The sequence below is a fragment of the Arvicola amphibius genome, chromosome 1, assembly GCF_903992535.2.
Source record: "Arvicola amphibius chromosome 1, mArvAmp1.2, whole genome shotgun sequence".
Lineage (NCBI taxonomy): Eukaryota > Metazoa > Chordata > Mammalia > Rodentia > Cricetidae > Arvicola > Arvicola amphibius.
In genome coordinates, this window is record NC_052047.1 from 111,922,470 (window position 1) to 111,946,827 (window position 24,358).

General features: G+C 39.6%; 1 protein-coding gene across 1 annotated transcript in view; it reads right to left on the bottom strand.

Annotated features, from left to right (window-relative positions):
- The window catches only part of Sbf2 (SET binding factor 2), a 396,726-nt gene that overhangs the window by 38,101 nt on the left and 334,267 nt on the right, over positions 1-24,358 (bottom strand). Inside the window, exons 27-29 of the mRNA XM_038328033.1 lie at positions 21,020-21,216; positions 18,760-18,900; positions 10,340-10,524 (exon numbers count right to left, since the gene is read on the bottom strand). Of these exons, the coding sequence (XP_038183961.1) occupies positions 10,340-10,524; positions 18,760-18,900; positions 21,020-21,216 (523 nt within the window). The remainder of the gene's footprint in view (positions 1-10,339; positions 10,525-18,759; positions 18,901-21,019; positions 21,217-24,358) is intronic.

Here is a 24,358-nt window from a genome sequence, read left to right on the forward strand (position 1 = left end):
ATAGTGATTATCTTATAAGCAGTTGTGGGACCAGATGGAACACAAAAAAGCTGCCAACTCCCCCCCGCCCCGTATCTAAAAATAGGATCTTATGCATTCCAAGTTGGCCTTAAAACTTACTAGCTGAGGACAGCCTTGAACGTCTAATCCTCCTGCTCTAGTTCTCAAGTATTGGGATTATAGGCATGTGCTACCATACCTGGTTTATGTGGGGCTGGGGATCAAACCCAGGCTTTGTGCATTCAAGGAAAGCACTCTACCAACTGAGCTTCATCCTTAGTCTCATATTTATAATTAAAGAATGATACAGGCATAGGGATGTAATTTCAGTTTGATAATCTGAAGAGACCTCTAAATTCTCATGCCAAAGAATCAATCATTCTTTTAGCCTCTTCTTGCTTTCTTTGATATCTACTAGATCATTTCTTTTTTCAAAGAGTAAAGCTGTATTCTGGAAATTGGTTGCATAACAATGTGAATATACCTAGTATTATGATCTTAAAAATGGTTCAATGGTTAAGAGCACCGACTGCTGTTCCAGAGGACCCAGGTTCAATTCCCACATGGCTGTTCATAATTGTCTGTAACTCCAGGTCCATGGTACCCCCACACAAACAAAAATTCAGGGAAAACACCAACACACATAAAATAAAAATAAATTATTAAAAGAAAGTTTAAAAACTGCTGCTATATATTTGGTTCATTTGATGTTTAATTTTGTATTTTACTTGTTGTTAAAGTCCAGTTAAAGTTTTAAGAGAGGGGGCAGATGCGTTAGTGCATATCTTTAATCCCAGCATTGGGGAGACAGGGGCAGATGGAGCTCTGTGAATTCCAGGCCAGCCTGGTCTACACTGCGAGTTCCAGGACAGCCAGGGATACATAATAGAGACCCTGTCTCAACAAACAAAACAATGGTTTTTTAAGAAGAGGACTGTAGGAGTGACTCAGCTGGTAAAGTGCTGGCTTGCAGGCATGAGGACCTGGGTTCTGTTCTCTTTCTGCTTCCTATGTTGGGATACGAAGGTATGTAGTTGTAACGGAAAATCACCAACAATAGCTAGAATATATAACATATATGAGACTTACTGATAGACACAAGTAAGAAAAAAGAGGAAGGGAAGAAAGAAAGGAAAGATCCTAAGTAGTCTGTCTTTCTTACTAATTATCCATGATCACACAGTTCTCTGAGACCTCATACAGAAAGGGAATACCAGAGGTTGAGTATTCAGATAGTCAAACCTTGGGAGGAAGCTCAGGTCATATTAAGTGTGCCAAAAACAAACACTATGCAGGCAACCTTTGCTTGCTGTTGAAGAGACTTCTGTTTTCTAGACACATAATTAACTGCTGTGTCAGAGGACATATATGCAAATTTAAATTTGAGCATTACCTAAAGGTTTCATGGCCTTTACCTTTCAGGCTGTGACTAACTGGTTGCAGCTGTCTAGGTAGTGGGGAAAGAGTTAGCCATGCCAGCCTGTTACAGCAGAGATGACTCAATTGTTGGCGTTGCAAGGCCAAGCATGTGGGTTCCTGCTGAGAGAGTAGCTTGCACATAGCCTCTGCTCTATGGTTCAGCCAAAGGTCTGTCTGGATTGCTCAGCACTAGACTTTGAGGAGATTTCTGAATTAACAGATGCTTCTACTTTATATTTGTTGACAGAAATAACATTGTTTTAGCTGAAAAAATTATATCTATTTGCCAGGTGGTGGTGATGGCATATGCCTTTAATCCCAGCATTTGGGAGGCTGAGGCAGGCAGTTCTTTGAGTTTAAGGCCAGCCTGATCTACAAAGCAAGTTCTAGGACAGTCAGGGCTACTACACAGAGAAACCCTGTCTTGGAAAACCAAACCAAAAAAATCCCACACACGTTTATTTATTATTTATTTACTTTTTGTGTGTGGAGGTGGGCACATGCCACAGCATCTCTGGAGGTTAGGGTTGTTAGCACTCCCTGTTCTGCAGGCTGAGGATTGAATTTAGGTCATCAGACTTTGTGATAAGAAGTATCTTTACCCACTGGGCTGGCTCAACATTTATTTTTTTTAATGCACGACTTGGAAAACATGAACTTAAAAAATCACTGTTGATTCTGGAAGCAAATACTATTTTTACAATTCAGAAAATCTTATATAGTAAAGCCCTTCAGCACAGTAACAGGCTAAAGTTGATTTAGCAGCTGATATTTTGAATTATCTGACATTAGAACCCATATCTCTACACATATAGGTCTGAAAAGTTTGAAAAAAATGTTACGTAAAAAACAAGGCCTTATCTTCCCTTGTCTTCAAATGCAGTGCGGCATTCTCTATCAGTAGTTCACAGAATAAAGGCTGCTTGTTTTATAAAGCACAGGTGCCTATGAGAACTGAATGAAAACAGTGGAAATACAGTCTAAATAAGCCTATTTCTCTTTTGTATTTATACTTCCTGATACCTTTTGTTTTAAAAAAGATTATGAGATCTGAACTGGTGAGTGAATGCGGACCCTGGGGCAACCTGCCCTGGAAGAGAGCACAGACCCCCTACCCCCACTTCCCTCTGCAGGCTTGTGTCCATTTCTCCCGTCCCTGTGTCTCCCAAGATTTCCCTAGTGTTCTCAGGTGTCCTGCTCCTGTTCTAAGGCCATCCACCCAGAGGAGTCAGACTCTGGCCTCCAGGCAGGTCTGAGGATTCCTGCAAGGGAGTGCGGGCTTCTTCAGATTGTGCTGCCAGACTCTGGCCACCATGCAGGTCTGAGGATTCCTGCGGAGGGGTGCTGGCTCCTTCAGATTGTGCTGCCAGGTTCGCTGTGTGGTATTCCATCCCGCCCTGCCCCCACCTTGGCCCTTTTGTCTGGGCTGCGACCCTGGGCTGCCTGGAATCCCTGATCCTGTGCCCTGACATTCCATCTGAACTGGTGAGTGAATGCGGACCCTGGGGCAACCTGCCCTGGAAGAGAGCACAGACCCCCTACTCCCACTTCCCTCTGCAGGCTTGTGTCTCCCAAGCTTTCCCTAGTGTTCTCAGGTGTCCTGCTCCTGTTCTAAGGCCATCCACCCAGAGGAGTCAGACTCTGGCCTCCAGGCAGGTCTGAGGATTCCTGCAAGGGAGTGCGGGCTTCTTCAGATTGTGACGCAAGGAATAGGTCCTCCTCTCCCACTGGGGAGATCCAACCAGTTTCAGTCACAGCAAAGATTGGTCTAGGACACCAAACGCCTCCGCGCTCCTTTTGAAGGAAGAGATGGGCAGGCGCCAATGCAGGAGCTCCTCCAACAACATGAAAGGCAACATGACATCACCACAAGCCAGACATCCCGAAACAACAAGAATTGAACACCCTACCCCAGAAGATATAGAAGAAACCGACATTAAACAGTACTTTATGAAAATAATAGAGGACCTTAAACAGGAGGTAAAAAACTGCCATAAAGAAATGGAGATGACAAACAAAAAGGTAGACGAAATAAATAAATCTCTCAAAGATACCCAAGAAAAACAAGAAAAACAAGAAAAAGCAATCAAGCAGGTAAGGGAAACAGTACAAGACCTGATAAATGAAATGGAGGTATTGAAGAAAACACAATCTGAGGGACGACTGGAAATGGAAACTCTGAGTAAACGAACAGAAACTTCAGAGACAAGTATTTCCAACCGAATACAAGAGATGGAAGAAAGAATCTCGGACTCTGAAGATACAATAGAGGAAATAAACTCACAGATTAAAGAACTAAACAAATCTAACAAATTCTTAACACAAAATATTCAGGAAATCTGGGACACCATGAAAAGACCAAACCTAAGAATAATTGGGGTAGAAGAAGGAGAAGAATTACAACTCAAAGGCCCAGAAAACATATTCAACAAAATTATAGAAGAAAACTTCCCCAACCTAAAGAAGGATGTTCCTATGAAGGTACAAGAAGCCTACAGAACACCAAATAGACTGGATCAAAAGAAAGCATCCCCACGCCATATAATAATCAAAACACAAAACATACAGAATAAAGAACAGATATTAAGAGCTGCAAAGGAAAAAGGTCAAGTAACATATAAAGGGAAACCTATCAGAATTACACCCGATTTCTCAATGGAAACCATGAAAGCCAGAAGAGCTTGGATAGATGTGCTACAGACACTAAGGGAACATGGATGCAAGCCTAGACTATTATACCCAGCAAAGCTTGCATTCACCATTGATGGAGAAAACAAGATATTCCAGGACAAAAACAGATTTAAACAATACGCAGCCACAAATCCAGCCTTGCAGAAAGTAATAGAAGGAAAATCACAAACCAAGGAGTCCAACAACGCCCACAATAACGCAGGCATCTAGCGACCCTTCGCCAGCACAACTAGAAGAAGGGAAACACACAAACTCTACTACTAAAAATGACTGAAGTTAACAACCACTGGTCATTAATATCACTTAATATCAATGGACTCAATTCACCTATAAAAAGGCACAGGCTAAGAGACTGGATACGAAAACAGAATCCAACATTTTGCTGTTTACAAGAAACACACCTCAACCACAAAGACAGACACCTACTCAGAGTAAAGGGTTGGGAAAAGGTTTATCAAGCAAATGGCCCTAAGAAACAAGCGGGTGTGGCCATACTAATTTCCAACAAAGTTGACTTCAAACTAAAATCAATCAGAAGAGATGGAAAGGGACACTTTATACTCATAACAGGAAAAATCCATCAGAATGAAGTCTCAATCCTGAATATCTATGCCCCTAATATAAGAGCTCCCACTTATGTAAAAGAAACACTTCTAGATCTCAAGGCAGCCATCAAACCACACACACTAATAGTTGGAGACTTCAACACTCCCCTCTCACCAATGGACAGGTCAATCAGACAGAAACCTAACAGAGAATTGAAAGACTTAATAGAGGTAATGAACCAAATGGACTTAACAAACATCTATAGAACATTCCACCCAAATAGGAAAGAATATACCTTCTTCTCTGCGGCTCATGGAAACTTTTCGAAAATTGACCATATACTTGGTAACAAAGCAAACTTCCACAATTACAAAAAAATATTAGTAACCACCTGTGTCTTACCGGATCACCATGGACTAAAATTAGAATTCAACAACAATGCTACCCCCAGAAAGCCCACAAACTCATGGAAACTGAACAGTCAACTACTGACCCACACCTGGGTCAAGGAAGAAATAAAGAAAGAAATTAAAGTCTTTCTTGAATTTAATGAAAACAAAGACACAACATACTCAAACCTATGGGACACAATGAAAGCAGTGCTAAGAGGAAAGTTCATAGCACTAAGTGCCCACTTAAAGAAAACGGAGAAAGCACTCATTGGTGACTTAACAGCACACCTGAAAGCTCTGGAAAAAAAAGAAGCAGACTCACCTAGGAGAAGTAGAAGACTGGAAATAATCAAATTCAGGGCAGAAATCAACAAAATAGAAACACAGAAAACAATCCAAAGAATCAATGAAACAAGAAGCTGGTTCTTGGAGAAAATCAACAAGATTGACAAACCCTTAGCCAAACTAATCAAACGGCAGAGGGAGAACACGCAAATTAATAAGATCAGAAATGAAAAGGGGGACATAACCACAGACACAGAGGAAATTCAGAAAATCATTAGATCTTACTACAAAAGCCTGTATGCCACAAAATTGGAAAATGTAAAAGAAATGGACAGTTTTTTAGATAAATACCATATACCAAAGTTAAACCAGGACCAGGTAAATGCTCTAAATCGTCCTGTTAGTCGCGAAGAATTAGAAACTGTTATCAGAAACCTCCCTACCAAAAAGAGCCCAGGACCAGATGGTTTCAATGCGGAATTCTACCAGAACTTCCGAGAAGACCTAATACCTATACTCCTTAAGGTATTTCATAATATAGAAACACAAGAGTCACTGCCAAATTCCTTCTATGAAGCCACAGTTACCCTGATACCTAAACCACACAAAGACTCAACCAAGAAAGAGAATTACAGGCCAATCTCACTCATGAACATTGACGCAAAAATTCTCAATAAAATACTGGCAAACCGAATCCAAGAACACATTAGAAAAATTATCCATTACGATCAAGTAGGCTTCATCCCAGAGATGCAAGGCTGGTTCAACATACGAAAATCTATCAATGTAATCCATCATATAAATAAACTGAAGGAAAAAAACCATATGGTCATCTCATTAGATGCTGAAAAAGCATTTGACAAAATTCAGCACCCTTTTATGATAAAGGTCTTGGAGAGATTAGGGATACAAGGGTCATTCCTAAATATAATAAAAGCTATTTACAGCAAGCCGACAGCTAACATCAAACTAAACGGAGAGAAACTCAAGGCTATCCCACTAAATTCAGGAACACGACAAGGCTGTCCACTCTCTCCTTATCTCTTCAATATAGTGCTTGAAGTTCTAGCAATAGCAATAAGACAACATAAGGGAATCAAGGGGATTCAATTTGGAAAGGAAGAAGTTAAACTTTCATTATTTGCAGATGATATGATAGTATACATAAGCGACCCCAAAAACTCCATCAAAGAACTCTTACAGCTGATAAACTCCTTCAGTAACGTGGCAGGTTACAAGATTAACTCCAAAAAATCAGTCGCCCTCCTATACACAAAGGATAAGGAAGCAGAGAGGGAAATCAAAGAAGTATCACCTTTCACAATAGCCACAAATAGCATAAGATATCTGGGAGTATCTCTAACCAAGGAAGTGAAGGATTTATTTGACAAGAACTTTAAGTCTTTGAAGAAAGAAATTGAAGAGGATACCAGAAAATGGAAGGATCTCCCCTGCTCGTGGATTGGGAGGATCAACATAGTAAAAATGGCAATTCTACCAAAAGCAATCTATAGATTCAATGCAATCCCAATCAAGGTCCCATTAAAATTCTTCACAGAGATTGAGAGGACAATAATCAACTTTATATGGAAAAACAAGAAACCCAGGATAGCCAAAAAAATCTTATACAATAAAGGTTCTTCTGGAGGCATTACCATCCCTGACTTCAAACTCTATTACAAAGCTACAGTATTGAAAACAGCTTGGTATTGGCATAAAAACAGAGAAGTTGACCAATGGAATCGTATAGAAGACCCGGATCTTAAACCACAAACCTATGAACACCTGATTTTTGATAAAGGAGCCAAAAGTACACAATGGAAGAAAGAGGGCATCTTCAACAAATGGTGCTGGCATAACTGGATGTCAACCTCTAGAAGAATGAAAGTAGATCCATATCTATCACCATGCACAAAACTCAAGTCCAAATGGATTAAAGACCTCAATATTAATTTGAACACATTGAGCTTGATAGAGGAGAAAGTAGGAAGTACTCTACAACAAATGGGCACAGGGAACCGTTTCCTACGCATAACCCCAGCTGCACAGACTTTAAGGGCAACATTGAATAAATGGGACCTCCTGAAGTTGAGCAGCTTCTGTAAAGCAAAGGACATTGTCACTAAGACACAAAGGCAGCCTACTGACTGGGAAAAGATCTTCACCAACTCTGCAACTGACAAAGGTCTGATCTCTAAAATATATAAGGAACTCAAGAGACTAGACGGTAAAATGCCAATTAACCCAATTAAAAAATGGGGCGCTGAACTGAACAGAGAATTCTCAACAGAAGAAGTTCGAATGGCCAAAAGACACTTAAGGTCATGCTCAACCTCCTTAGCTATCAGGGAAATGCAAATCAAAACAACTTTGAGATATCACCTTACACCTGTCAGATTGGCTAAAATCCAAAACACCAATAATAACCTTTGCTGGAGAGGTTGTGGGGTAAGGGGCACACTCATCCATTGCTGGTGGGAATGCACACTTGTGCAACCACTTTGGAAAGCAGTGTGGCGGTTTCTCAGGAAATTCGGGATCAACCTACCCCAGGACCCAGCAATTCCACTATTGGGAATCTACCCAAGAGATGCCCAATCATACAACAAAAGCATATGCTCATCTATGTTCATAGCAGCATTATTTGTAATAGCCAGATCCTGGAAACAACCTAGATGCCCTTCAGTGGAAGAATGGATGAAGAAACTGTGGAATATATACATGCTAGAATACTACTCAGCGGTAAAAAACAATGACATCTTGAATTTTGCAGGCAAATGGATGGAAATAGAAAACACTATTCTGAGTGAGGTAACCCAGACCCAAAAAGATGAACATGGGATGTACTCACTCATAATCGGTTTCTAGCCATAATTAAAGGACATCGAGCCTATAAATTTGGGATCCTTGAGAAGATAATAAGAAGGTTAACTCCCAAAAAAAGATATAGTAATCCTCCTGGATATTGGAAGTAGACACGATCGCCAGGCAAAATTGGGAACTTGAGGGTTGGGCAAGACTGGGCCAAGGGAAGATGGGGAGAGAAAAGTGTGAAGGGGAGAACGGGGGGAGCTCGGAGGAATGGGGTGCTTGGGATATAGGAAGGGTGGTTATGGGAGCAGGGAAGCATATATCTTAATTTAAAGAGCTACCTGAGGGTTGTCAAGAGACTTGACCCTAGAGGGGTTCCCAGGTTTCCAGGGAGACGCCCCCAGTTAGTTCCTTGGGCAGCTGAGGAGAGGGAGCCTGAAAAGGCCAGTTCCTATAGCCATACTGATGAATTTCTTGCATATCACCATAGAACCTCCACCTGACGATAGATGAAGAAAATGACAGAGCCCCACATTGGAGCACCGGACTGAGCTCCCAAGGTCCTGATGAGGAGCAGAAGGAGAGAGAACATGAGAAAGAAAGTCAGGACCGGGAGGGAACCTCCAGCTGGCGACAGATGGGGAAGGTGACTGAGCCCCACATTGGAGCACTGGACTGAGCTCCCAAGGTCCTGATGAGGAGCAGAAGGAGCGAGAACATGAGGGAGAAAGTCAGGAACGATAGGGGTGCGTTCACTCATGGAGACGGTGGGACAGAACTAATGGGAGATCACCAACTCCAGTTGGAATGGGACTGATGGATCATGCGACCAAACCCGTCTCTCTGAATGTGGCCAACAGCGGGGGCTGACTGAGAAGCAAAGGACAATGGCTCTGGGCTCTGAGTCTTCTGCATGGACGGGCTCTGTGGGAGCCTTCTCAGCTTGGTCGATCACCATCCTGGTCCAGGGGGGAGTTGGGAGGACCCTGATCTTAGCATAGAGTGGGGAACCCTGATGGCTCCTTGGCCTTGAGAGGGAGGGAGGGGAGGTTTGGGTGGAGGGGAGGGGAGGGAAGGGGGAGAAGGAGGGGAGGGAAGGGGGAGGAGGAGGGAAGGAGATGGAAATTTTTTAAATATAAAAAAAAAATAAACCATGAGGAAAAAAAAAAAGATTATGAATATTCATCCTCATGGCTAATAAAATGCACTTCAAAGAACCATCCATACATAAATATACATATATAAGTACACACACATATAAATAGCTAACTAAAAAAATTAAACATTCTTTTGGTCCACATGTTCTTGTGTTTGGTTATACATGTACATGCACGGTGAACAACATGCACATGCAGGTTTGTGTGGAGGTCAGAGGTCAAGCTTGGATGTAGTTCCTTAGAAGCTGTCTACTTTTTTTACCCTTTCTCTTTTTCAATTTTTCATGTGTGTGTATGGAGCATGTGTGTATGAACACAAGTATGCACAAAAAGGTTCAGAGTGATGTCAGGATTCAGGCTCAGTTGCTCTTCTATCTTATTCATCGAGGCAGAGTCTCAGTCAAACCAGATCTCCTGATATGGTTAGTTTTGCTAGCCAGTTTGCTCGGGGGATCCTGCTTCTGCCTTGACAGGCTGGAATTACAGGCAGGCTGGCATGTCCATCCAACATTTCCAGTGGGTTTCTGGGGCCTCGCTCTGCATGTCAAGCACTTTAACTGCGGAACTATCTTTCCACCCCATCAATCATCTACCTTGTTTTAATTTTTATTTATTTATTTATTCTTATTTTTTATTTTAATTTTTCGAAACAGAGTCTTTCAATGGGACCTGAGCTTTGCTGGCCAACTAGTGAGCTCCAGAGATCTTCCTGTTTTACCCAGTGCTAACATCATAGGAATGCACGATCATCCCAGTTTTTAATGTGGGTACTGGAAATGGAACTCAAGTACTTATGCTGTGCAGTAAGAGAGCTTTACTGGCTGAGCTATCTCTCTAACTTACCTATGTTTTCTTGAGACAAGGTTTTCATACAGTGGAGGCTGGCCTTGAACTCCTGATCCTCCTTTGCCCACACCATGCCTGGTTCAGAACTAAGCTTTATTTTTCCCCTTATGGTAAAGTTAGTTTGTGATAGGGTTTATAAGCTGCCTTTATGGTGCCAAGTTTTCTAAGTGAGAGAGAGAAAAAAAAGCTTACCCTTAGCTGCGACTTTTCACCAAATATATAAAGGGCGGCTTGTCGTTTTAAGAGCTGGTTTTGTAGGTAGGTGCTGTTACTGAAGGAGGCTGAGTGATCCTTGCCTGCCAGCCTGGCACCAACATCAATGAAGGATGTTGGAGAGCTGATCAAACGCGTGCTGGAACGAAGACTTGCCCATACGCCTTCACAAAAGTGAGAAAATGGAATGAGAAAATGTGGGAATGACAGTAAGATACATGCTCTGGGCAGTTTTAGTGGGTATATCAGGTAATCAGTCTAAGCCATGGATCATAATCATTTGCCACTTATTTTTTTGCAATATAAACATTATTTGATATAGTAGTTTAAAATCACTTTGTCTTAGATTTAGAAGAATTTAATAAATCATATCTCATTTCATGTTGGCATAAACTTGGTATTTAAAGTAAATATGAGAGCATAAGCAGAGTATTGGTGCAGGGAGCAGAGTGGGGCAGGAGACAAGGAGGCTGAGCACAGTCTCTGCAGCACTCAGGCTCCACAGGAGGACTGCTCTTCTGCTTCTTTACTCAGTGGAATAAGAAACTACAGCATGAGACAAACCAGAAACTTACTAATGCTGGGTACAGAATGCATATGTGGGTAAGTAAAAGAAATGACCTACTTTTAAACCACTAAACATTCTTTTATAGAGTATTCATAAAAGAAAGAATTTATAAATTTAGTAATGTGCACTTCATTTAATTTAGGTGTATTTAAAATATACAGTCAGAAGCAGACATCTTTCAGGAGAACGTCCATACACACTAAACAGACAGAAGAGCCTTACTGTATAAGTAATATAAACCAAGTTTATATTAATCAGAAATATCAAGGACTTTCTGTGTGAGATTATTAAAATGCTGAACATCCACAGAGGCATATACTAACTCTCAAACTTAACCCTACAGCACCTTCAAGGCTGCAGAGCCTCTCACACACACCTGCAGAGATGGGGTGAGGACTGGAAGACCTCCCCAAAGTTGGGTTTTCTTGTGTAAACCTGAAAAGGCTATTTCAGAATCTTTCCAGTGATAAATCAAACCCTGTTTCTAAATCACTAGAAGTTGCCTCAATAATGCTGTTACCTTCTTTATCAGCATTTGTGGAGCTTAATAGGCCATTTAGAAAGAAAAGGGAAGGTGGTTTCTGCTTAAAAGGAAGGTATTTTTCTATGTAATCTGCAAGTTTTCCTTAGGCATCATGGCAAATGGTTTTTAAGTGGAATCACAGGAATTTCATAATACAAATGAAACTAAAGAATATAATTTGACAAACAAAAAAAGTTATTTGTAGTATTAATTATCATATGAAAGTGATGGTAAGATATGACACACTGGGACACATAATACAATACCTTGATTATGAACTGTCTCCTTAGCTGAAGATTTGGGATTTGACTGAGTGAAACATTTGTCTCTGTACCCATGCACTGGTAGGTAAGGTTAAAGACAGAAGAAATGAAATGTATAAAGCAGCAAACATCAGAGCAATCAAGTAAGAGAAGAATGTTTAGTTTTTAAGGTTAAGTTAACATTGGAGAAAAATACAAATACAAGTATTAATTAACAAATAGAAAGCTTCCCAATAACAAAAAGGATGAATTGAGTGTCTACTGGATGAATTCTCAGCACCTGTTCATAAACACTGTAAGCGCAATGAAATGGACAGCACAGCAGAGGGTGCCACTAAAAAATTATACCAAATGGAACAAGCTTTTGAAGACTGTTAGACAGAAACAAGTCTATATAATAAGAGTAGGGAATTTGGGCATATGTGTTAATGTTAGAAGTACACTGGCCCTCACACTGAAGGGGATGGCAAAAACCACGTGTTGTCCCACAGATCTGTTCTCTGAGCAAGGTCACCACACCAGGGAACAGTGAAGCTCTAGCAACCATTTGGGATAACTGCGGGCGTGTTCTGCAGTGAGCATTAAGCATTGCCACAGCATCTTCCTTTCTCCTGTGCACTCAGAAATTATATTTATATTTCATAAATAAGTGAAGTTGCAATCAGCAAAAATTCATGATCCTGTGACAATACCTAATACCACCAATACAAGTTGTGATGGTTGAAGTAAATGGCTTCTCTTAAAATTTTTATTAGCACCAAAATGATAGGCAACATTTGAGAAAATACTTTTGTAATTTGAGTAATATTTTTACCCGTTAGACAGAAAGAGTTTTGTGACTATGAAAAACTTTACCTGGTAATAACAAAAATGGTGAGTAGTTACATTATTTCCAGAGAAAAAGAACTATTCAAATCAATCAAGGGAAATAACTGTTAATAATAATAACATTATTAGCTCTACAATGCAAAAATTGCATAAAACATGATCTCAAATCTAATAATAGGAAAAAAAATCACTGGAAGTGATGTTCATTCCTATGTCACTCACTTGGAAGCAAGAAATAATAGGTACTCATGGCCTTAGTAGCCAAATGACACCCGAGTAAGGGCTGCTTACTTACGCTGTTCCCAAGCTGACTTGAAACTTACATTAATCTTGCCTTAACTTCTCAAATAGGATAAACCTTCAATATACAGTGGCCTGTGTAACCATGTGACTTGGACCTGTCCAGAAGTGGCTAAGAGGACTGTGCCAGTGACAGAATGATGTGGCTCATTAGTCTCATGGGACACATTGTTACTTTGTTCAGACCAAACTTCAGAGAGAAGGGAAAGTGATGCTTAAGTTGGATCTGTTGGTGACATAGTTTACTTTCAATGTGACCTTACACCTAGCTCAGTACACAAGATACAGATACAGTCAGTCAATGCTGCACTGAAATGGTTCAACACTAAATAGATTGCTGCTTGTTATGGAAACTTGGCAAAATTAATTTTAAATAGCTGAAATATCTATTCTTGAAGTAGTTATTTCAAGGATAAACTTTGAAGTGAAAAAAATAATGCTATTCACATCTTCACATTTTCTTAAGTGGCTTTTTCCATTTTTTTTTGTTTTTTTGAGACAGAGCTTCTCTGTAGCTTTAGAGCCTGTCCTGGAACTAGCTCTTGTAGACCAGGCTGGCCTAGAACTCATAGAGAACTGCCTGCCTCTGCCTCCAGAGTGCTGGGATTAAAGGCATGCACCACCATTGTCTGGCTCTTAAGCATTTTTTTGTGAAAAAAAGATATATCCTCTTTCTTATAATTCATCAACTTGTAGACTAACTGCAAAGTGATCTGAAAACCAATGATGGCCAATCTCAAGTCCTGCTCATCCTGCTCCTTAGAGCAAGAAAAGTATACAATGGATATAAGAAGTAAACCCCAAATTAAGACTGTATGTCAAAGACAGGAATATGAAAACAGAAGAGCAAAAAGGAGGCTAAGAGGAAAACTAGAAAAACAAGAGGTTCTTCTGACACAGGGTGACGAAGGGACTGATAAAGAAGCAGTGCCCAGCCCTCAGGAAGGATGAGACCTGGACTTGCAGGAGGCCGAAGGAAGCACCTGCAGGCTGTCGGTGTCTAGTTTTGCCCAGTCTGATCCAACTGTGCGTCTGCCTGTCAAGGCCATGGAAACTTAAAAACTTAACGTCCTATCGTCCATCAACTGTGACTTTACATGGAAGAAATGTACATAAGAGATATATTAGGGTCACACAGAGAAACCCTGTCTCAAAAAAAAGCCTAAAAGAGAGAGAGAGAAGAGTGAGAGAGATATATTAAAGCAGCTCTAGGACCATAGAAGAGTAAGTGAATCTCAGTATATAATGGTTAATCACTGGGCCTTTGGAAACTATGGGAGGCTTTGGCAGTAAAGAGATAGAGTGAAAGAATGAGACCTGCTTAAGGGTCAGAAGACAGGCAATGGGTTGAGAGCAAAAAGCTGTAATAAGTATACGAAACAAGTTCACAAAAAATTTATAGTAAGAAATATTTGGGTAAGGGATCAGAAATAATAACTGTAACTTCATATATGAAAAAAATGGGTCCTAAACTAGAAAGACAATTTTTAAACCTTAGAGGCCACCAGCTAAATATGGGAATAGATAAAATGTTCTTGAGGTTTATAAAAATAAAATACAAGAGTGGGGTATTGGGGGACAAATGAAAATATCTAGGTGTCTGCTGGAAGTTGCATTCTACTAAAAATTAAATGAAAATAATTACTGACTTATGTTTCCTGACAATACTAAATGAGCATTCATAAGGTAACCTGAAGAGCTCTAAAATCTGAAACATCTGGATGATGACATGATGGATCAACAACTTTCTGATTTTGGATTCTGTATTTTTGGGTGAAGGATGCTTAGCATGTTAATTAAAGTCTGTGTAAATATTCCACAATCTAAAACAAACAGACAAACAAACAAACAAACAACAAAACCACTCTAAGATGTCAAATACATCTGGTCCATGGCATTTGAGATGAAAGATATGCAACCTGTATAAACGTTCATCAGAAAGCTGGAGTTGGGCCAGGTAGTGGTGGTACACGCTTTTAATCTCAGCACTCAGGAGGTACGAGTTCGAGGTCAGCCTGGTTTACAGAGTGAGATCCAGGACAGGCTCCAAAGCTACAGAGAAACCCTGTCTCGAAATACAGGGGGAGGGGGAGGGAGAAAGCTGGGGTTGGGCTACGATTCATCTGTAAAGTTCTTGCTTAGCATATAGGAGTCCTAACTTCAACCCCACAGGTACTATAAGCACATAGAAAGGGTAAATTGTAACCATTTATAAAAATCTGGCAATACTTCATGACAGGAGAAATCCCAGGATTCTAAGGAAAAATATACTGTCCCTTGCTTCAAATTCATTGAAGAAAAAAATGAAAAGAATGAAGTTGTATCTTAAATTTAAAAAAAAATCCAGAAAAAAGAAAACTACATATGACTTGTTATGGGTGCTATGTGTCTGCTCAAAATCAAATATTGAAATCCTGAGCCTGGTATCTCAGAAGTAACTGTATTTGGAAACAATGTGGTACAGACATAATTAACTAATATAAGGCCATACTGGAATAGACTAGACCCTACTACAAAATGACTGGATCCTTATAAAAAGAAAAAAAAAAAAAACTTGGGGAAAGATATTGTAGTGGTTTGAAAGAAAATGGCCCCTATAGGGAGCAGAACTATTAGTAAGTGTGGATTGTTGTAGTAGGTGTGGCTTTGTTGGAAGAAGTGTGACATGGGGGTGGGCTTTGAGGTCTCATATGCTCAAGGTACTCTCAGTGTGGTACACAGTTGCTTCCGGGTGCTTGTGGATCAGCTCCTTCTCCAGCACCACGTCGGCCTGCATGGTGCCATGTCCTGCCGTGAAGATAATGGACTAAACTTCTCAAATTGTAAGTCCCCCCAACTAAATGTTTTCCTTTATAAGAGTTGTCATGGTCATGGTGCCTCTTCACAGCAATAGAATAGTAACCATCACAGACATAGAGAATGTCACATAAAGATGGAAACAGAGATCTGAGTGATGCCTCCATAAGAAAATGAATGCCATGGATTTCTAGACAACCTCCAGCCTCTAGAAGGCAGTCATCCAACAAGCTTCCTTAAAGCCCTCAGGATGCTGACCTTGCTTCTGGACTTCTGGCTGCACCAAAACTGTGGGAATAAGTTGTTTAAGCCACCACTTATGATATTTGCTCTAGTAGCCCCAGGAAATGAAACACCAGTCTCAAGGCCTAACAAATCCGCTGGAAACACGACTCCAGAAAGATGGAAGCTCTTGGGAAGAACTGTAATTTCAGAAGGCTTTGATGAGGCATTCAGTGACTACCTGAACATGTTTATGGTTTTTAAAAGGGAAAAAAAAATCTGAATTTTGTAAAACATAGCTTTTATGTTGTCTCTGAACCAAATTCTGCAATGGATTATTTACAGAGTATTTATAGTTCTTAGGAGAAAGCATTGAGTCTATTAAGTCATGTCCAAATAACCAAAAAATACCCGGTGATGCAGATAAATAGTTTCAGATGAAAAAGAATGTCATAGATTTAGAAATGAGGACCAAGTGGATTTCAGGAAGAACACAGCCTGTAAGGACCACTCTCCTTCATAACTCACATTACTCTGCCTTCGCCTTACTAATGATTTGTTCTTTTTTGTCTTTCTGAGAACAGTAATTAACTCTATAGATGAAAAGGGTCTGTAAAAGTAGTTAATATACCAGTGAACAGAATTAATATTCAAATTCTAACACAATTAATAGTCTATATTAGAAAATGCCGAGAAGGGTGAAATTTTATAGGTACAACTGATAGCATACTTATGACCAAAAGCAATTCTCTAGGCCAGTATGTTAAGAAAACAGCACGTGGTAAACAGGTGGAAAGACTTCATGTGGCATTACTCTAGCAGGGACCTGTATTGGGATGGGGCTTTCCCCACAAGGCACTCTGAAGTCGCCTGAACTCCCAGAATGCTGCCTGTGACTCTGTAGAGTCCACGCAGTGAGGAGGACTAGTGAGTGGACTACAGCCAAAGAACCTGGGGAAACTCAGAGACAATTACAACAGAGAAAGCAGGAGAACAGCTTTTAAAGCCAAAGATCTGAAGTGCAAGAAATTGAATTTAGTTTCTCACTCCTGATAACTTAGCTTGGCCTCAAACTTATTATCCTTCCGTCCCAGTTTTCTGAGTGCTAGGATTACAGGTGTACACCACTTGAGCAAGGGCCGACATGGAAACATTATCTGCTGGTAGAATTTTAGAAACATGGGAAAGATGTTGCTTGTACATGCAAAGTACTGTTTTTGGGAAGAAAGAAATTGCCCATAGCTGATAATGTCCATGCAGAACCAGGTCATGTGGGTGGCTTGTTTTCAAGGAAAGTCATCCTTGTATGGGAGCAAGAGGAAAAATCTATGATGATGACTCCACTGTGGAGCAGTAGAACTTTGCTGTCAAGACCCCCATTTTAGAATTTTCTTTGCAGAGTAAAAGAATCTTGCAGCGACTTGTAGAGACTAGAGTGCAGTGAGACTACTTCTCTCTCTTCTATCTCTTCATGTCCAGAGAAAGTAAGGAAGAGAAATTTAGATGTCATTTTAGCTTACCCTCCAAGACTAGTAAAATGAAAGGTACTGAAGACACAGCTCAGACTGATACCTCTTCTAATTTTGTACGCAGTCTTTTTACCCTGTGAACTTGGTGAGTTGTTACCATTTAAACATAATTATCTCACCTCCTAATTATCTCTAATCCATCAATATGTATGATACCATTAATAATTATATTCATTGTTCCATAAGACATAACACCTTTGTCATCAAACTAGAAGTAAATTTGGTCATTCATTGGAAAAGGGTAATTAAGAACAACTCAGAAACATGATTAGTTGATTTTTAAAACATTTACTATCTAGAAGAATGTTCTCTTCTGTTATGCTTGTATCAGTGCTCAGTTATAAAATTGGTCTTACTAACCTCCTCGAGCAAAGCTATTGGATGGGTTTACATCCAAATGTCCTGGCACTACCTGCTTAAGCACAGTGGACATTCTTGAGGTCCTCCTTTCAGTCCCTAAAGTCAGCCAAAAAAAAAAAAAAAAAAAAAAAAAAAAAAAAAAAAAAAAAGAACAAAACCATGGTGTTCAGGTTAACATTACTCAAATGACAAAAAGTTATCTTCATGTGTAGCAAGTCTAATTGCTGCCAAACATTGTATTTTTTAAATCCCCAAAAGCTTTATTAGAGATAACACAGCAATGTTATTATTTCATCAGAGATAACACATATTTGAAAGATTATAGAGTTAGGTTTGGCAAGTGCAATCAGAGAATCCAATGATAAATGAAGCAAGGCATGCATGGTGTTACTTTGCAAGAAAAGCCACTTTCTGCTTATGTTGAGGTAATTCAGATAGCTGATAAAGCCAAAGAGCCCAGCTTCTCCAGTCACATGCTCCTGTCTAACACATCAGGGTTACCTCTACATGAACCCTTTGGGGTTCCATCACATGATAACTGAAACAGAATATTAGTACAAGTCTTAATGGCTTCATCCACATTTACAGAAAACAAACTACTGCAAAATCATAAAAGGCTAAAGAAATTTTTGGAATTTCAAATTTATATGATAATTTTAATCACTATACACTTAATAATCAGATTTAAATTTATACATTCACCTTCATAATAATATTTTAAAATTTATGTAGACTCTGGGACTTTAGGAGTTACTTTATGTTTGATACTTCCTATTGTTTTATTACTACTTTTAAAAGAAAATAATTGAATACACATAGTTACTAAATACTAGACATTAACGGTGGTACTTTGACTTCTAAGTAAGAGAAGCTAAAGTTATGGCCTTGTAGGGTAAAAATTTTGAGGACTCATGTTGAAGTAACTAAAAGCATTTATCTAAAGAGATTAACCTCAGAAACAGATACTGTCTTTTTCGAGTAGTTGTTAAGAAAATACTGTCAGATCTTACCTGGGGACAGAGCAAGTGCTGGCCTGACAGTAAGGGTATTGTTGCCTCTGAGTTTCTGATGGACAGTAACTGCAGTCAGTAAGGCTTGCAAGTACTTTTCTTGCTCTATGCTACTGGAAGATTCTAAAGAGGAGGTAGAAACTATAATACAAAAGAAAAATATATAAAATAAAAGTCTGCTAATAAATTAAGCTTAAATATATCTGCTTAAACTTTCTTTATATAACTTCATGCTACCACACCCAAATACAGAAACCAGTTAGATTTAAAGCCTGATCAATTATGTGGCTTGTCTTTTGATGTTGGTTTCACATCCATTTCTCAATTGCTCATCATTCTCCCATCAAGGGCCCAAGACTGAAAAGCCAGCACAGGACTCAGATTCTAAATACAGATCGTATTGATAGAATCAAAATGAAGATTCACAAACAACATCTCCCTGATGATGTCTTCACATCCTGCCCATGCTACTGTGTAGAAGCAGTGAGGACAGAGTAAGTTCCTTTGGCATTCCAGAACAGGCAGAGGTGAGAATATCCTGACAGGCCTAACAGATGACATGGGCCTGTGGGGGCTCTGTTGTTGGAAGAGCAGAGGAAGACAGGAGGAATATGGGAGTCACTTCTGCCACATGCCCTAGTCCTTCTAAAAGAGGGGCAGAAAGTAGGCACAAATACAAACAACTGTAAAGCAAATAGTTGACAGGAATATCAGCCTAGTTTGTGTGAAGCAAAACTGAATCATCGAAATGGGTTCAAGTCCTTTATTTATTTATTTTAATTTCTGATAAAGGCCTCATGTTACAGACTAGCCTTTAAGTCATTATGTTGCCGAGGCTGACCTTTACATACTGATCCGCCTGCCTCCACCTCTCCCAAATGCTGGGATCACAGGTGGATACTACATAGTTGACAGGCACAGGCATCTGAAGAGGTATACTAAAAGGACAGAAAAATCATACATTTTCTTATACCTTGACCACAAAAAAATTAACATTATTTTTATTTGCTCTAAGACATCATCAAATATAAGGTTCACGTACCATTTTCAACTATGACACTATTCTTTCTGATCATATCAATTAGGAGGAACATCCCAATTTGAAAAACACCCAAACATAAAATAAACAAATGTATTTATTCAGAAATATAAAATACATACTATAACATAACAACAAAATTCCTATCAGATAAGTCATAACATGGAGGAATAACTTTCCTATTGAATGTTCAGTAATATGCTTGCCAGTACTCCTGAACTCACAGGTTTTCTGCAGTTATATCTGTTTCTGATCTAATATACATACTTTGGCTTGGGAGATCTCCCCAAAACAGAGAGTGGTAAAATCAAACTTCCTTTTATTACAACACTGATGAAAATCCAACCCAGGCACAAAACAGTACTGCACAAGGTGCCCGTAATCAAGCAAATTATGAGGGGTGCACTGGCCAACTTTCAGGAGGGAAGTAGATGAAAATGGAGATCTCAAAAACCACATGGGTCTTCTACCTTTTTGACCCAAAATTTTGGGTTCTAAAGAAGAAAGAATGCTATTCCCCAAATCATACCTAATACTTTAGTGGGTCAAAGTTTAACTGGAAACCATGAAAAAAGTCAGCTCAAGACTTGACTGCCTTGGTTATAGTACTTACAAATTTTCCCAGGACAAGGAACTATACCATTATTTCCCTAGTTTTCTAAAATATTCTTTGTCTGAGACCACCAAAAGCTACATTCTGATTGGGTATACTGCTACTGTTTGTATATGCCACACAGGACAAAATTCATATTTATCTCTGTAGCTGTTAAATGTACCTGGATACTTTTCAGAAAAAAGAGTACAAAGATTGGTACAGTCTAGTTTCCAAGAATACATATTCTGGCTTGCCAGAAGGAAAACAGCCTAGAACCAAAGACTATTATTTGTCAAAAACCAAGAAAAGAAAAGATCAGATATGGTAAGAAAGATGTTAAAATCAGCATGGAGTCCCACATGCCCGCACCCGTCTTCACTTAAGTGCAGTGTTGCATATTCTGCATGAGACACAGTGAAAAGGGTGTGGTGACGTAGTTGGACCTAGGTTTTACTCCCTGTACCTTGGGAAGACTCCTTCTCTCTGGTCTTATTCAGGATTCCCTCAAACTTCAGGGATCAGGTGACCCTGCCTCGGTTTCCCAGGGAACTGAGTCCACAGCTCTAGACACTGTGCCTGGCGGAGGTTTAAGAACACTCTTAGTTGTGCTGTACAGATATGCTTACCAGCTTGAGGGGAGTTCTGTGATTTGAAAAGACCAACAACTCCCTTGCCATGGAATCCCCCAGATCGGAGAAGCAGAGTACCACTTCTTGAGTTCTTCCAGCACACGACGGGCAGGCGGTTGTGTCGATAGCAGCGGGCTACTCTTGGTAAACTGCTGTCTTGTACAGCTTGAGGTATGACTAATAGGCCAGGATAGCTTCAGAAATGCAGGAGAGAAAGAGTGATTGGGGAAGAGAAGGGTAAGAAATACGGGGAAGGAGATAATAAAAGTACAAACTGCAGTTATCACTGTGAATTTTGAACATGCAGAAACATGTTGGTGGAGATGTATCATAAAATATGGAAGTTCATTTAAACTCAATTTTTTTTGAAACAGGGTCTTATCATGTAGCCCCTTTCAGCCTAGAACTTGCTAAACTGACCAAGATGGCCTTAATCTCACAGAGACCCATCTGCCTCTGCCTCCTAAGGGCTGGGGTAAAGAGCATATGCCACCACATCTGTGTTATGATTTTTTAAAATTAAAAACTTAAAATTAATTTTCAGAGAACTTCATACAGCATATCTTAATTGTTATGTGTTTATTTTTAAAGACTGGCTCTCAAAGTTCAGGACAGGACTCTGGGGAAGTAAAGTGTATGAGTACCTAATCTGTAAGTAAAAAAAGAAAACAATTTGCTTTATGTTAAGAATCACACATATTTTTTCTCTTTGACTACTAATCCAGCATCCTTTTGGTTATTTTTTTTTATTATGGGGGCAAAATATGGTAAAACATGGCATAAAATTTACCATGTTATTCATTTTAAGCATATAGATCTCGAGCTAAGTACATTAATAAAGCTGTATTTATCACCCCACTCTTCTTCTACACTCCTCTCCCAATTCTTGGTCATGGCTTTCCCATCAAACAGGATTTCCTGCTGTCAGGTCATACACACCTCCTTAGAGAAAATGTGACATTTTGTCTTCCTCCATTACCTTCTCCTGTTCCCTGCTTACCTCCTTTTTCAAGACTCCTTTCCCCTCACGAGTACTTTTACTTTCATGTCATACATATTTAAATATAGATTCTGTATATTAAGAAAGATATGATATTTTTATTTATAAATCTAGTTCATTTTGCTTAACATGATGCTCACCAGTTCCATCCACTTTCCTACAAATGATATATTTCATTTTTTTATAGTTGATTAAAATTCTGTTGTGTGTATACCACATTCTCTTTACTCATCTGTGATGGGCATCTAGGCTGGTTCCATATTGTGGCTACTGTGAACAGTGCTGCCATAAACATGGACAGGCAAATGCATCTGTAGTAGGCTGACCTAGATTCAAGTTTACACCCATCAATGGTATAGCTAGATGATATGGAAATTCTATTTTAGTGTTTTGATTTCCAGTGTGACATCAGTTCATATTCTCACTGGCAGTATAAAAGGTTCCCTCTCTAAAATCCTCACCATCATTGTCTTGTCCGTATCCATTCTGACTGGGGATGGAAAGGGAATATTAATGCACTAATTTGCATTCTTCTGAGGATTAAGGATGACTAACATTTTTCATATATTTATGGAACACTTATATTTCTTCTTTTGGGATAAGCCTGTTCAAACATTTGCTCATTTACTGAATGGATGATTCTGTGTTTAATTTTTTCCCATCCAAATAACCACTTTTTAATGAAATGTTTATTAAAATTTCCTACTATCATTTTAACTTCTTTCCTTATCCCTTTTCTTTTGTTCTTCCTTATTTTATCTTGAGACATGTTCTCACTGTAGCCCATGCTGTCCATTTCAGCCTTTAGAGTGCTCAGATTATAGGTGTGAACAGGCCTCTGGCTCTTCTTGGCTTTCTTAATGCTAGTCCTGATGTGGAGGGCTATAATTGATCAGCATACATTGTGGGCAACACTTTTCCTGTCCCAAGAAACCTATTTCTATCTCAAGGTCTTAAAAAAATATTCTCCTTTCTTCTTTCTTTCTTTCTTTCTTTCTTTCTTTCTTTCTTTCTTTCTTTCTTTCTTCCTTCCTTTCCTTCCCCCCCCCTCTCTCTCTCTCTCTCTCTCTCTCTCTCTCTCTCTCTCTCTTGAGATAGGGTTTCTCTGTGTAGCCCTGGCTGTCCTGGAACTTACTCTATAAACCAGGCTGGCCTCAGACTCAGAGATCTGTCTGCTTCTGCTTCTTGAGTGCTGGGATTAAAGGTGTGGGCCACCCCTGCCTTTGCGATGCTCCAATTTTACAGAGGCTTTATTTTAAAAACATCTTATATATAAGTCTATAAATCAATGGGAATTGAGTTTTTATGTATAAGTTGGTGTCAAGATTATGTTTTCAGGACTATTTATTAAAAAACCAAAAACTTCCATCCACAGCTTTTCTCTGAAACCACATGTCCATGTGTGAGGCTGCTCTTATATTTCTTCTTTGTACCATCAGTCTGCTTATGCTACTCCAAGACTATCTTAACTGCTGTAGAATTTTTTTTTGACAGTACTTCTTTTATTTAAGATTTGTACCATTGGGGCTAGAGAGATGGTTTAGTGGTTAAGAACACTGGCTGCCCTTCCAGAGGACCTGGGTTCAATTTCAGCATCTACATGGCAGCTCATACCTATCTGTAACTCAAGTTCCAGGGATCTGACACCCTCACACAGACAAACATGCAAGCAAAACACCAATGCACATAAAATAAAATAAATATTTTAAAATTTCGTATTATATTTTAAATAACAATTTTGTGTCTGTGTAGGTATGCGCATATGAGTGTAGGTAACCATGGAAACCACAAGAGGCTGATGGAGGAGAGTTATCTGTCTATGTTACTTTCATTGGTTAATTAATAAAGAAAACTGCCTTGGCTCTTTAAGAGAACAGAAAATTAGGTAGGCAGAATAGACAGAACAGAATTCTGGGAAAGTTGGGGAGACGCTTCAGGCAGTGGCCATAGTGAGTCTCCATGCTTCTCCTCTCCGAGATAGACGCAGGTTAAGATCTCTCCTGGTAAGCGATCCACCTCGTGGTGCTACACAGATTACTAAATATGGGTTAAAGGAAGATGTGAGAATTAACCAATAAGAGGCTGAAACTATGGGCCAGGCAGTGTTTTAAAAGAATACAGTTTCCGTGTAATTATTTCGGGTGTAAAGCTAGCTGGCGGCCAGGTGGCGGGACGCAGTCCCCCGCCGCTTCATTCTACAAGAGGCCATGAGAATCCCTGGTGCTGGAGCTGCAGGAGGTTGTGAACCCCTCTGTAACATGGGCTATGGGAACCAAACTTGGGTCCTCTGCAAGAGCAGTGTGTGCTCTTAATCGCAGAGTCATCTCTCCATCCCT